General features: G+C 39.5%; 1 protein-coding gene across 6 annotated transcripts in view; it reads right to left on the minus strand.

Moving 5' to 3' along the window:
- The window catches only part of LOC135464181 (dual specificity protein kinase CLK2-like), a 55,623-nt gene continuing 41,466 nt past the window's right edge, over positions 1-14,157 (minus strand). For 4 of the 6 annotated variants that reach the window (XM_064741683.1, XM_064741681.1, XM_064741684.1 and 1 more), the window contains 7 exons: positions 14,029-14,123; positions 13,400-13,529; positions 12,419-12,501; positions 11,822-11,901; positions 10,103-10,193; positions 4,015-6,211; positions 2,411-2,550 (listed from right to left, as the gene is read on the minus strand). In XM_064741683.1, coding sequence (XP_064597753.1) covers positions 4,037-6,211; positions 10,103-10,193; positions 11,822-11,901; positions 12,419-12,501; positions 13,400-13,529; positions 14,029-14,123 — 2,654 coding nt within the window. In that variant the 3' untranslated portion in view covers positions 2,411-2,550; positions 4,015-4,036. Of the gene's footprint in view, positions 2,551-4,014; positions 6,212-10,102; positions 10,194-10,435; positions 10,524-11,821; positions 11,902-12,418; positions 12,502-13,399; positions 13,530-14,028; positions 14,124-14,157 lie in introns of all 6 variants that reach the window. The other 2 variants (XM_064741682.1, XM_064741686.1) reach the window with 2 other exon arrangements.

The raw sequence follows: 14,157 nt of genomic DNA on the forward strand, positions 1-14,157 counted from the left end.
CAGGTTTGCGTATAAGTTTATACAGATATTTGAATACATAAAAATCTGCACAGCGTTTTGCGATATAACAGATGTAAGCGAATTCAACTGATCAGGCTGACATTGTCGAACAATATTGGCATTATTTCATTTCCTTATGCAAACTGATAAAAGTGAGAAAACGAATTGCACAGAATATCATATATAAATAATGTACAAAGCCATGACGAAATAACTTTTACTCTTACATAAACAACAGCAGAGTCAAGTCGAATTCATAAATTGCTTAGTTCTCCAAAAGATAAATAAAATTTGTCAATGGCAATGTTTAAATAATTCCACGGTCTTCAGTTGTCCTGAACGAAATAGGTTATCTCCTCTTGCCTCAACGAGCAGTCCAATGAAAGCAAAGAATGCTTCACACTGTTATCATATAAATACTGCCCGATACAGGTCAATACCACCTCAAGAAGTCCAAAAATCTTTAACAAGCACATCTACATGTACATTTCAATTGTGAGGGAATCTTTCAAATATGGCAAAATCACCCACCTGAATTACCTAGCTGTTTTAAAACAATTAATAGTAGTAGAATGTACATGAATAGGTGAATACAGAATCAGGTATTTTGCTATCAGACATGAAATGTGTTAAACAATTAGTTCGATGTTGGCTCAGCTTACTGTCAATTAGCAGTTTTTTTTTCTGATAGTCCTCCATAATAGATGTAGATGCAAACATACAAAATGTCAACAAGTTGTCAACATCGTGATTTGATATTCATCGGTTGACACAAGCAATGTTCAGCTTTAACAGCACATGGCATTATTGCAAATTCTGTAACAAAGGATAGTTCAAGTAATTATTCCAATGAAATATAGCTGGCTTTAAGACTTACCGCAGACCGTTTGTGTATGTATTCAACTCTGATGTTCTCGTGTACTCTCGTGCCATGTGAAAAATCAAACATTATTCACCACACACTAGTCTGCTTCATTTGTGTAAAACACTTCACTTAACAAGAGGTAATATCTTTTTAAACCATACTTATCAGAATTATGGTACAGCTGCATAACAGCCACTGTGATGAAAATGGGCAACACAGTCTGCAAATTAAGATGCTTTACTATACGTACCCTCCATAAGTGACGACAATACTGGTGATAGTTACATGTACTCTAAGACATCACACACTATGGCATCTTCACTTTGCCGAACTCGACAAGTTCAAACCCACTGAATAGCCCGATAAATGTCTCAGTGATGAACACTATCATATCTTACGAGACGGCTTGAAATGACAAGCTGATTAAAATCATTTTTTCCCTGCCTGTACATCAGCTTTCCCTTTTACATGGTAAGAAATAGATTTCTCTACCCAATCAGATGTCTCATTTCAAGAACATTGATTGCGGGCTTAACCACATACATGTGCACTGTATGTCAACGATAAAATATAAAACTATTTCATTAACATTCTTTTTACACTGGTCTATGTACACATAAACTGGTTGGCTAGTTTAGACAATTTCCAAATGTCATCTGACATGTTCAAACTATATGCAGGATTTCAGAAAGAGCAATTAGTGTAAATGATGATAACCCTGCCTATAGTGATAAATATTTTGATTCCCGTTGTACTATAGAACAGTCCAAGCATGGTCTTCTCACTATCATATTTGGCAAAAGGATTGGGAAGGGTGGTAGGAGTTTGTAAAATATGATGATGAAATGAAACAAAGCTGTTCGATCAATAGCTGCTCAGGCCATGATCTAGTCTTTCTCGGGAGCATTCATCCAGCTGAGCCAAGATGGTACAGCCAAAGAGCAAAAACTGCTGAATGTTTTTCTTAAATGTCTCTTTGAAGGTTTCCAAATTTGCTCAGTTTCTGATTGATCGGGGCGGGCAAGCAGAGCAGTGCAGACTTTACCATCTCTCCAAAAACTACCACATTCAAAGCCACAAGAACGCCACCATCACATCTGACCATTTTCTGGAAAAGGCCTTCTGATTGCTTCAAAACGCCACATGGCTACCTCTGTTCTTCTTTATACATGTAATAAGGAAGCTTTGTCCCCTATACTGGTCCTCGAAACGCAGAGATCTTTATAGAATGGGCCTTCAGCGGGGAGGATGTACCGACATGCCAGCTTAAGGTGACCAGCAGACTCACATTTGCGGCATTTTGCTTCAGGAAGCAATTTCCGTGCAGTTCATACAGAATAGCAACTTTCCTCTGGTCTAAGCAGGTAACAGGTCGATTGAGGACCTGCCTCTCGACACACACAATCTAACGCAACAACAAGTCACATGTCCCATCAAGCAACAAAGGCTGTACGCAGCCCAACAATCAAGGCTTCTAACGGTAAAACACCAAACAGGCTCCACCCGTCCAGTTATCTGCTTAGGCTGTGACTTCTGCCCCTCAGGTCGCTGATGTGGCAGTTTCGGAAAAATGGGTGAAACACGGCTTCCCTCAGCGTGATACGACTGTGGGGATCATATTCCAACATCTTCAGGATTAAGTCAAACAACTGCCGATGATCAATGTTATCCTCATGTATGTATCTCTACAAAATACAAGAGTAGAAAAAGTTGACTCAGTTTACAATAATTTGTTTGAAATGAATATGCTGAATTTTTTATCAGCTACATGAGGTGACACCAATTTTATTGTGTTTTACGGGCAAGCTGACAGAATAGAATAAAAAAAAAATTTATCTGATTTTGACATATTTATGAATTTTCCTGTTTTTCAAGGCTTTCCAATCATGTAATAGATGTCAACAGGGAAAAATTGTAAGGACAGTCCACATTTGCTATAAATTTCTATACGTTATTTTTTTTTTTGCCCTCCCCTCTAAACACTGGAAAAAGATTTATTCTGCCTGTAAAGCAATTTAAATTGGCGTGGCACCATTTACAGAAAAAGTTGTTCTCAACATAATCCTGTACAGATAGCAGTCTGTCTGAAACAGGTGTAAATCTCTCCCTAAAAAGTCTCCTAGGTTCAAAGCCCCACAAGCAAGTTGAAGGGTCTCATGCCAAGGTAAACAGTGTTTTTCAACAAGCATTTAGGGGAAACAGATTGCATAGCTTCTGCCTGACACTGATCGTAAGTCAAGATGAAGTTCATTGCCATTAAGGAGTTATCACTAGATTTAACTAATGATCTGAAATCTCACACAGAGGCCAAGCAAGTGTCCTTGTCAATGCATTTAACACATAAATAAAAATAATACAGGCAAAAAAACAAACAGGGCAATGTTACTGCAAGATACTTTAATATTCTTGTAAGAAGTTGATATTTTCAAACATTCAATGTTATTCCTGTAATGCAAGTTTCTCCATCTCTGCTGTTATAATCTGTCATGCCAATGAGTCATGCCAAGGGGTCATGCAGGTAAATATCCCTGAAAATTTACCAATCTTATTTACGCGACTGCCAGGAATAAGCACATCTATGGCCAATTGAACAGAGAGAATGTTACCTTGAGGATATGTAGCAGGCACAAACGATACAAATCAATCGTAGTCCTTGAAAGGTTTCCTCATTGGTAAACACAGATTTCTGCTAATAAATTCTATTAAACACAAAGGCATCATATTCACCACTACCGCATCATGTATCACACCATACCATGATGCATCTTCCCCAACATTACCTTAGACATTAGCTTCAGTAAACTTGCACTCCATGCGTGAACTTTGTTTACAGTTTCCAACACAAATGCCACATGCACACTTTACACAAAGTTAAGAAATGCAGTTAGTCTCAAACTTCTCCATGATCAGTTTCTAGTACTGAAGTTTGTACAGCGAGTTCTTTAATTTCAGCTGGATTCAGTGTCCAGCAGCCTTACTGTGTTATGCTTTATAAAGAAAAGAAAAATATTAATCACAATTATTCTCTTCATTACAGTGGAATTCAAATGGTTGTTTTCCACAGCAAAAAATGGAACACCTAGATCTACAAATGACGAGCATGCAAGGCAGGACGGCCCCTATGGGAATCTCTGCCAAACAGCACGTACTGTGTTCACTTGTTGCCCACGTCTAATGACCTCTTGCCGATGACCTTGTCTGCTTGGTGGGATCCGAAGTGGAGTTTTCAGGGCGCGACACGGGGGTGGGGGAAGTGGCACAGTTAACAGATGGGGGTTTTGCTAACACCAAGTCAGATTCGGCGTCCTTGAAGACTTCTGACTCCATCTCCTTGCTGTCAATGTCACCGACGGCGTCAGCGAAATCCACATCGGACTCGGAGCCCTTGCTGACCTTGCTTGCCATCCTCATAATTATAACATTGTCAGTCTGAGTCGATTTGTCTGTAACATGTACCCACCGTCGGGGCGAAATCACCTTATCAGAGGCATCTCTTATCACAAAATCAGCTTCAACAACATTGACAGCTACGTCCTTGAACTTGGGGGAGGGTTCGTGGTCCCTAATCTTAATCTGAAATTCTGCTACCATATCAGAGCCTGAGGCCTGAGAGTTTCCAGCCTTTGCTGAACCACTGTCGGTATTGTTAACATCAAAGCCAAAGTCAACCACAATAGGCACATCACTACCAACATCAACAAGCTGCCCATTGTTAAGGCTTAACACAGCAGAAGCACCATCGGCAACAACAGAGTTAGTGTCAATACCATTACCAGCGGTCTTTGATGGGTCGGACTCTGACGGTGGCTGTGCCACGTTTTCAACCCATTGGTCGGACTCGGAGGCATCACCACCTTCATCTTTACCTTTTTCACCGGTTTTATCGACAACATCCTCGCTGTCAGCTGTTACTGTGGTTGGTGCAGCATCATTCAGAGACGATCTGCTGTTCAAATCAGAAGCAGCTCCTTCCACAACAGAGGATAAGTTTGTGGATAAAGGCGCAGCCTCCTTTAATTCATTATCAACTTTGGCAACTTCACTTTTGTTTGGTGGAACATCAGTGTCACTGGTAGCTGGAACAACATCAACACTGTTGGAATCATCCGCCTTGTTACTTTTACTGCTGGACTCAACACCTGTAGCTCCATCAACACTTGAACCAACTTCAGAGTTTGCCGCACTCTTCTCGGACACTTCTGCATCCTTATTTGTTGCATCTGGTACGGTCTGATCTTTCTGCTTTGAGATGTTCTCTTGCTTGTCAACTTCTGTACCGAATGAGCTCCCTGGAAAAGTTACTTTCACATTTGTTTTAAAGGTCTTGCATTGGTCACCCGGTGGATTATCTGCCATGTTTACTTCACTTGCTGCAATCACATCACCCTGGTTTTCAGGTGCAGTTTTCTCAGTGGCCTCAACCCCAGAAGGCTTATCCTTGCTCAAGTCAATAGCATCATCAGTCCTGATTTTCTCCCCGTCAGGGGTGGATGTTTTGGCTGTTGGCTTGGCTTCATCTACAACCTGTTCTGATTTCCCATCATTCGTCTTCACACCATCCTCATTTTCAGTTTTCTCCGATTCTGTGACAGTAGCATCTTTTTCCTTACAAACCGTATCATTATTTGAGGTGGCTGCCTCTGCAGTTCCTGAATTACTGGCATTGACGTTCTCAACAGCAGAAGTGTCTTCTGCCAAAGAGGTTACATTAGTGGCACCTGAATCTGTCTTGTCAGGGTAACTGGATGCTTTCGATGGAGCTTCATTAGAAACTTTGTTGTCAGCTGATGCAGCTTGAGAGGCCCCTACACTTTCTGGATTTATCTCTGAGACGGGTCGCTCTCGGATAGGTCTTCTCCGTCTACGCCGTGGCTTTGTCTCGGTTGGGGGTGGTGGAACAGTTTCTCCTTGTGTTGGATCTACTTTACCGTTTGTCACTGGCACCTGTTGACCATCTGCAACATTCTCACTTGCAGCATTGTTGGTTTTGCTTGGCTCTGTGGCAGCAGCATCATTTTGATCATTAGCTGGTTTGGCTTCAGTGTCATTTTGGACTGCATCAGCACTGCTAGTTGAAGGTTTTGCCTGTTCAGTGGCCTCTGCTTCAAACTCTTTGTTCTCATCTATGAACTGCGCAACTTCCTTCACAGCTTCCGCTGCAGCTGCCATTTCTTTTCGACGCTTCGTTTCCTTCTCCTTTTTCTGATATTCCCGATGGACAGGGAAAAAGAATGGGTCTTCGATGGCTTCCCTAAGGGTGATTCTAAGCTCCGGCAGAAACTCTAACATCCGGTTTATCAATTCTAACAGCTGTAAATGTTCCGGAGCTTTGTCTCGTAAATTTTGCTGTAAACATAAGAGTGATGGACAGTTTTAGAGCTACGTCTTATGCTGGCTCAGCCAACTGCTCCATGGTGGTAAAAAATTCCAAATGTGTGGATTATTCCTGTGAAATTTTCACTTTCCTTGATAATTGTATGCATGAGCTGAGATTTGTTTCACTTAAGCAGAAAGTTTTTCAGGTTTGCACATGGGAAATCCTGCACTCTATATTAGTCCTTAAATTTGATATCAGAAAATCTGATATATGCTATACTCCTTAAGACTAAAAAAAAAACAACTGCTCCTACAAAAGGGAATGAATATTAATTTCAATGTGGTCCCCAAAAAACTCGTTAAAGATTCAAATTCTCAAAACAAAAGTATATCGAGACGGGGAGTGCCATGTGCAGCATAAAGCTTTTCAGACAATGTTCAAGAAAGTTCCTTTTACAAACATATTGAGGACTGTTCCCTTAGGATTAAATCTAATAAGCTCTCAACAAGAATACTTTGACTTGTGATTATGGGGGCTATGGGCCGAGGTTTGCAAAAAAGCCAAGAATGGGAGTAGATGGGAAACTTGAAGGGAAAAAAAAACCTTTGGAACAGAAATTGAACAATTAACATAGTGAACAACCATTGGTGCATCAGTACTTTAAGAAAACATATACACGATTCCATCTGGATCTCATATGGAAAGTGTGAATGAAACTCACACCTACAATAGTAATATTTTTTGTCATATCTTATATCATTATAAGGTACTGAAGAAATAGTTGATCTCAGACTTGAATTTTCCAAATACACATCATCGATAAAATTTAATAGCTTTATCATTTACCAGAAACGTGAATTTAACACACAACTGAAACAATTTGTGTCCAGGCTGGAACAGATATCAGCAAAGAAGCTGATATGATTCTTTGTTGGCATGCTGTAGTTCAACATGGTGAAACTGTAAAGGCTACGTTTTCAGCATTGTACAGGACTTGGCGGGGGACAAAAAATGCAGCAAAAAACAGACGAGGGGAAAAATCTCTCATGCTTTGACTTTGCAAACTTCATGCCCAGAACGCAGTTTAATGAAAGTAACTGGTAACCTTTTTGTCAGAGAGAAAAATTTAAGCACCAGCTTTTATTTCTGAATCCTTATATTTATTTGATTGGTGTATTACGCCGTACTCAAGAATATTTCACTTATACGACGGCGGCCAGCATTATGGTGGGTGGAAACCGGGCAGAGCCCGGGGGGAAACCCACAACCATCTGCAGGTTACTGGCAGACCCACTTACGGCCGGAGAGGCAGCCAGCATGAGCTGGACTTGAACTCACAGCGACCGCATTGGTGAGAGGCTCCTGGGTCATTACGCTGCGCTAGCCACGGAGGCCCCCTGAATCCTTATAACCTTTAATGTTAACCATAAAAGACATTTCTTAAAGATACTGCACAGCACAATTTTTTGAAGAGATGCTTTGTTTTTCTTTTAACAAGAAAAGGAGACTTGCCATAAGCAACTTCAACAGAAAGAAAACTGCCATGCTTACAACAGTCCATCAGGGTAAGCACTGGTTTTCAAGCTCCTAGGAAGCATATTGATGAGCAAGCTCCAAGTCCCATTCATCAGATTCCACACCACTGTGCTGAGGCTAACTGTAACACTTATCCCATTTATAAATCCAAGGGTCATCGCATTTCAACGGATACGTGTGACAATTTGTCATCTGTCACGTTGTCTTCAATGCTCTGATTTTTACTCTATGCTGAAAGTCTTTCATACTTATACAATTTTTTAAGACACACTGAAGGGTATGCATTCAGTTCTGCTAAGGTCTATGTTCTCTGTTAGAAAGTGTGGAGGAGAGTAAAAATCAAGGTGATGAATGTATGCCATCACAATATGTAACTCCTTTTGGCTTGTTGGAGACAGGCATGATTTGACACGCAAATCTTTCCCAGAGCATCTGTAACCTATAAATTTACACAACCCAGTCCAATTAAATACAATCAGAAACTTCAACCATTCAGTTCGTAACAAGACAGTCAGATCCAAAGAATTCTGTTCATCCACCATTTTGAGATACAGGTAAAGTCCAAATCTTCTCTCTGTAATAACTCGCTTGCTCAACAGAATGATTCCGTCTGTCATGTTGCTCATTTGTTCATCTGTGGTAGATGGCTTTGATTCTTCACTCTCACAGCTTCTTCATGGTGTCAGAAGTGTATTCCAGTAATGGTTTACTTTCAAAAATGGGTAGGCTCCATTTCCAAAATACAGTGGCCGAATGCTGAAATAGTTTTTCCTGGGCAAAGTTCCAGATTACAATCACATGATCCAGAAATCAGAGCGAGTGTCTTACCAGTGATTTTGGTAAAGTAACCAATAGCATCACATATCACCAATCTAGTCAGCAATTCCATAACACTCCAACAAATCTGTGTATCCAGGCAGCATGTCCTCAGAGTCACTGTTTAAAATTACAGTTTGCTTGTCCTTTGCTAACACGCAGTTTTTCAGTTACTGATCCCAAGCGACAGGAATATGACAGGGATTTCTTCCAGTGTTTCCATCCAAATTATATTTACTTTTAAACTGAGTATTTCTCCTGGGGCTGTTTAGCTTTTCCAGAAACTAACAAAAAGATTTACCAGTCTGTTAGTTTTCCAATGGCAGCTTTTCCCAAAATGCTGGGAAAGACTGCACTACGGTTTGCTAAGAATCACACTTGTTAAAAAGGTTATTTGGTTATATCTGTGCTTCACTTCAATTCCAAACATTCTTGAAATGTAACATAAACAATCAAAAACATTCAACACCGAGACATGAAAATTTAGAATCTAGTAATGAAACAGCTAATACAAAAACACCCTGCCTCTTGAAAGAAGACGATATTGAGCATAATTTCACAACTACTACAAATGCTATGCATCGCTTAACAGTAATAATGAAGGACAACATGTCTTGGAATCAAAGATGCAAATTCTATTTAAATGTAAAGCAGGAACAAGACATTTGAAGTGTATTGTTTCTGAACTGCAAGAAAATTCACCAGTCGGAATAAATTAAAAAAAACCCATAAATACAGCAACATACACTTTCAGAATTCCTTTCACAAATCCAAAGTCTGAAAAATATGCTCAGAACATGAAATTATTCACAGTTAATAAGTCTGAGTTATTACTTCTGATTCCAAGACCTTCATCCTTATAATAACACATGCACACAATGCATCTGCAAAGATTTAACTGTAGCAAGCTGATTATAAATATGGCCCATACAATATACAATACAAGTCAGAGCCCCAGGGACAGGCATGTACATGTCATAGTGTTCACAGTCTTGTGTGAGTATGCTTTTCTACTCTTTAAGATCACCTGAAAAACCCCTGTATCCTTAGGTTATCAACTGTTAAGAGCATTGTCATGAGTCAAACATTTGTTTCAACTTCACATGAAACTTGCACATGTAACTATGGCTTTAAACCACATTAAATATTTCCAGTTTGCAAATACAGCAGTGAATTCGAGCCTTTATGACTGGTCTTTGTGGTACTTAAGTTCTGCAAAATAAGTGAAGCCAGTAACACAAAAGACAATCATATGTACAAACCAGGCCACACTACAGCACATTTGGTCCCAGGAAGTCTTTACACTTAACACCAAGCTTGAAATGCTACCCGATGAAAATATCCTTTGAGTAGTGCACATACAAAAACAAACGGGACAGACAAAGCTGAAAATCATTTTTCCATCTGACCTGGTCAATGTCCAATGAATTCACAGTGGACAAAACCTAAGATTTTAAAATCCACTTGTTTTTGGAACATTTTCTTTCCGAAGAAAGGCCAAATTTCAGAAACAACATTTTCCCCGATAAATACGAAGTCATGGGTTAAGGGGAAAGCTGTATTCTTACCCTCAAAGGTTTGCAGGATTCTCGCACGTATCTGCCCGATGAGCTTCTCTCATCCCAATCCAAACGACCATGATAGAAATACTTGCTTTTTCTTCAATAAAGACAAGACAAAAAGCCACATGTAAAGAAAAGCATGCAAAAAAAAAGCAACGTAATATTGAACGAAACATAACCTGGAGGGAGGAGGGTAAGGGTGGGGATGAGTCGGGACATGCTGCAGAATCGCCGTCTTTGCCGATTGAAGGTCATGTGAGTCCCCCTCACTGGTCAGTCGCTAGTACAAGTACACTGTAAAAGCATGCTCGGACCAAGCACAAGCAAGGGCCTACTTACATAGAGGGGCTTGCAGTTCTCGCGAACGTAGCGCCCTGCTGAAGTGGTGGGATCCCAGTCTAGCCGACCATGCCAGAACAAGTTATTTCTTCAAATAAACATGAGGGTAACATCAGGGAATATAAAGGGAGCAATGGACAAACCAATTGGTATCCAGTTTTTCAGCTTGCTTCTGGCTTTAGCCTGCATGCATGCCGGGGGCCATTTTCACAAAACTCCGTAAATCCATTTTTCTGAACTTTTCTCATAAATGACGTTGCCTTATGGCGCTATAACAAAGTTACGAGAAATGTACCTTACGAAATTTTGTGAAAGTGGCTTCAGGATGCCAAAACAGAACGAAGCTTTCTCAACACTTTGCATCAAAATGTCACATCTTTGCTGGATATTAAATGGTAATCCAAGAGAATTATGTTGGATACTTTGGGATGCAAGAGTTTAAAGTTTTTGTTTAAAAAAATGTTAAAAACCATGTGTTATTTCCATGGTGCCATCATTAAGATAACACAGCTTCACACAGTAGGCTCCCTTTTGTAACACCTAAATGTATCAATCTGTTGTCTTCATTGAAGAAGTACAGTGTAGGCTGAACCAGAAAATGAAACCTTTTCTCCTCACTTTCTTCCTTTTTTGGCAAACTTCTAAAACCGGATACAAATTGAAAAGCATATTTACTTTATTGTATTACTACCCAATTCCTCAAACTTTTCGCATATAAAAGAGCAACTTCCAGTGCAATTTATGCACGTTTTTAATTTGATTTTGGAGACAAAACTACATTGGTTGGATAGGACAATTTCAGAGCTTCACAAAAAGTATGTTATCAGCCTACACAAAGTAATGCTCTTATAATTTGCTTGACTGAACACCTTGCAAACATGCGAAAAGGTTGAAGAATTACAGTAAATACAACATGGAAAATGGCAATCTTCCAGCCAAGTATGAGGATTCTGTTCACGTCACCCTGAAGGACGTCAACTGTCAACTTTGAGTGTAAAAGAGAGGGAAAATTCCATGCTCCATTCCTGCTTCTAGGAAGACATGGGCGAAGCGAAACAACTACTAAGTCTGTGAAGAGAAGGTTCTCATTTATGATAAATAATGACATTTTATACAATTTTACTCATACCTGCTAGTATTTTGCTAACTTGCTTTTGTATTATAGACTTAACTGAAAATTTAAAAAAAATGCTTATATTTTCAACTTTTACTAAAAATCGGATATACAAAACTAAAAGGTGTAATCATTCAAAACAATAAAACTTGTATGAAATTAGATGAAATCAGGCGCAGGGAACAAATTCAAAAAAATTTTGGTGAAAAAACCAAAATGTATTACTGAGCAGGGTAAACCCTGAGTGGGCAAAGCAAGATTTATGTGCTTACTTGGATTTTTTGGCCATTCTGTAAGGCAAGGACCCCAAAATCCTCTCCATCATAGCCAAGTGTTCTTTATTGTCGTGGGTCTACAATCAAAAACAGAACAGAATTAACACATAGCCAAAAAATGGTGAAAAGCTCTCCAATCGAAAATTATAACTGCTCTTTTTCATCATCTAAATACTTTCCTGGTTCATGTATTTTCAGGTTTGTTCGGAAGAATAAACACGAAGCTCATATTTATGTATTTATTTCATTGGTATATCACACCGTACTCAAGAATATTTCACTTATACGACGGCAGCCAGCATTATGGTGGGTGGAAACCGAGCAGAGCCTGGTGGAAACCCACGACCATCCGCAGGTTGCTGCAGGCCTTCCCAGATATGGCTGGAGAGGAAGCTAGCATGAGCTGTACTTCAACTCAGAGCGACTGCATTGGTGAGAGATTCTTGCGTCAATACGCTGCGCTAGCGCGCTAACCAACTGAGCTACGGACGCCCCTGAATGAAGCTCATAAGTTTGCTACCTATACAATATTTATATTTGACTTAGGTATTCATATGATTTCAAGGACATTCACAGAAATTTCTTAAAGCTTACCTGGAATAGTGTAAACCCTGTGTACAGCTCAAACATGATACATCCTATACTCCACACATCACATGGCTGGGACCACCCTAATTCTGCAAATATCAGCAGCATGAGATTAATGGAAAAGCAAGAAGTAAATTGGCAACTAACAAGCTATACATCTTTGGATCTTTGGTGTATTCTGAATAATACTTCTGTTGAGGCACTGGGATGAAAGAGATGAAAACACTGGGATGAAAGAGATGAAAACACTGGGAGGAAATAGATGAAAACACTGGGAGGAAATAAATGAAAACACTGGGATGAAAGAGATGAAAACACTGGGAGGAAATAGATGAAAACACTGGATGAAAGAGATGAAAACACTGGTAGGAAATAGATGAAAACACTGGGATGAAAGATATGAAAACAATGGGAGGAAATAGATGAAAACACTGGGAGGAAATAGATGAAAACACTGGGATGAAAGAGATGAAAACGTATCCCCCATCTCACAATTTTGTCAATCGGCACTTCTCAGCTAATTAGCTAATTAACTTGTCTGAAATACTCCAAACAGAGAAATTCAAATCCATTAATGTCTGAACATGGAAGGATTTGGCTCCCTAGCCCTACACTCCCCTTCCCCCAAAACAATTTTTTCACTGGGATATTTTCTACTCATCATGGCATCAACTAGGCAATACAATGACTCAACTAGGCAATATATAGGGAAAAGAGATGTAAACCAATAAAAAACAATGATATTTTTCACTACAATGACAATTATCAGTTTCACAGGTGGAGGACTTTCAACTCCTGTCACTGCAGCAAACACCTAGCTTTCTCACATGAGATTTCCTACACTAAAATTAACGATGACCACAGGTTTAGCCAGGGGGGTGTCTCCGTGTCTTTCAGACTCCCTATTCTGGCAAAATTAATGTGGGAGAAATAGGGAAAATAGGTGATAATTGGAAATGAGATAAATCTAAGCGGGCAGCAACTTACCTAGTATGACTTCAGGAGCCCTGTAATGCCGAGTGGACACAATGGTACTATGATGTTCATGGTCAAACGTGGCCGAACCAAAGTCTATCAGCCTTATATCTGTGTTTAGTATATGCCTTTCATCTCTTCTCTGTGTGAAACGTAAAACATAACATTGTTATAGTGATGGGGGCATACGTGTCAAAACAATTTGAACAATGAGCAGGAAATCAAACTGACTCAATTTAAAATCTACCCAGTGAAATTTGTGAGCCCTGCCATAAAGCTTTGACAATTTCTACAACAAAATTGGAATTCAGAATGTTTTCATCCGCACAGTTAACAGATCAGCAAGGCAGAATAGTGATAAAATTTAAAAGAGCACGCAATACCCAGTTGTAAACTAAAACATCAGAATTTATTAACCACTTGTTAACAAACAAAAAATTCATCAATGATGTAGGAGATCTCCAAATGTATGATGCAATAGGCAAATTCACATATAGGTTATGTTTTGACATGTCAGTTATTTTTCGTGCACCTTGTGATTAATGTGATATAACTACACCAGTTAAAGTAGGTCCCTCAGTTGGCGACAATGTTCTCCACTTTCATTAATTACACCAACTTCGTCCAAATGAAAGACTTACTTTTCTAGGATTCCACGTTGAGTCAAAGTCGGAGTTGACAAATAAAATATTTTCGGGCTTCAGATCTGTATGAGTTAGTTGGTTGTCATGGAGAACTGTGAACGCATAGAAAAAGGCACCACAAAAATT

This window comes from Liolophura sinensis, chromosome 3, assembly GCF_032854445.1.
Source record: "Liolophura sinensis isolate JHLJ2023 chromosome 3, CUHK_Ljap_v2, whole genome shotgun sequence".
Classification (NCBI taxonomy): Eukaryota; Metazoa; Mollusca; class Polyplacophora; order Chitonida; family Chitonidae; genus Liolophura; species Liolophura sinensis.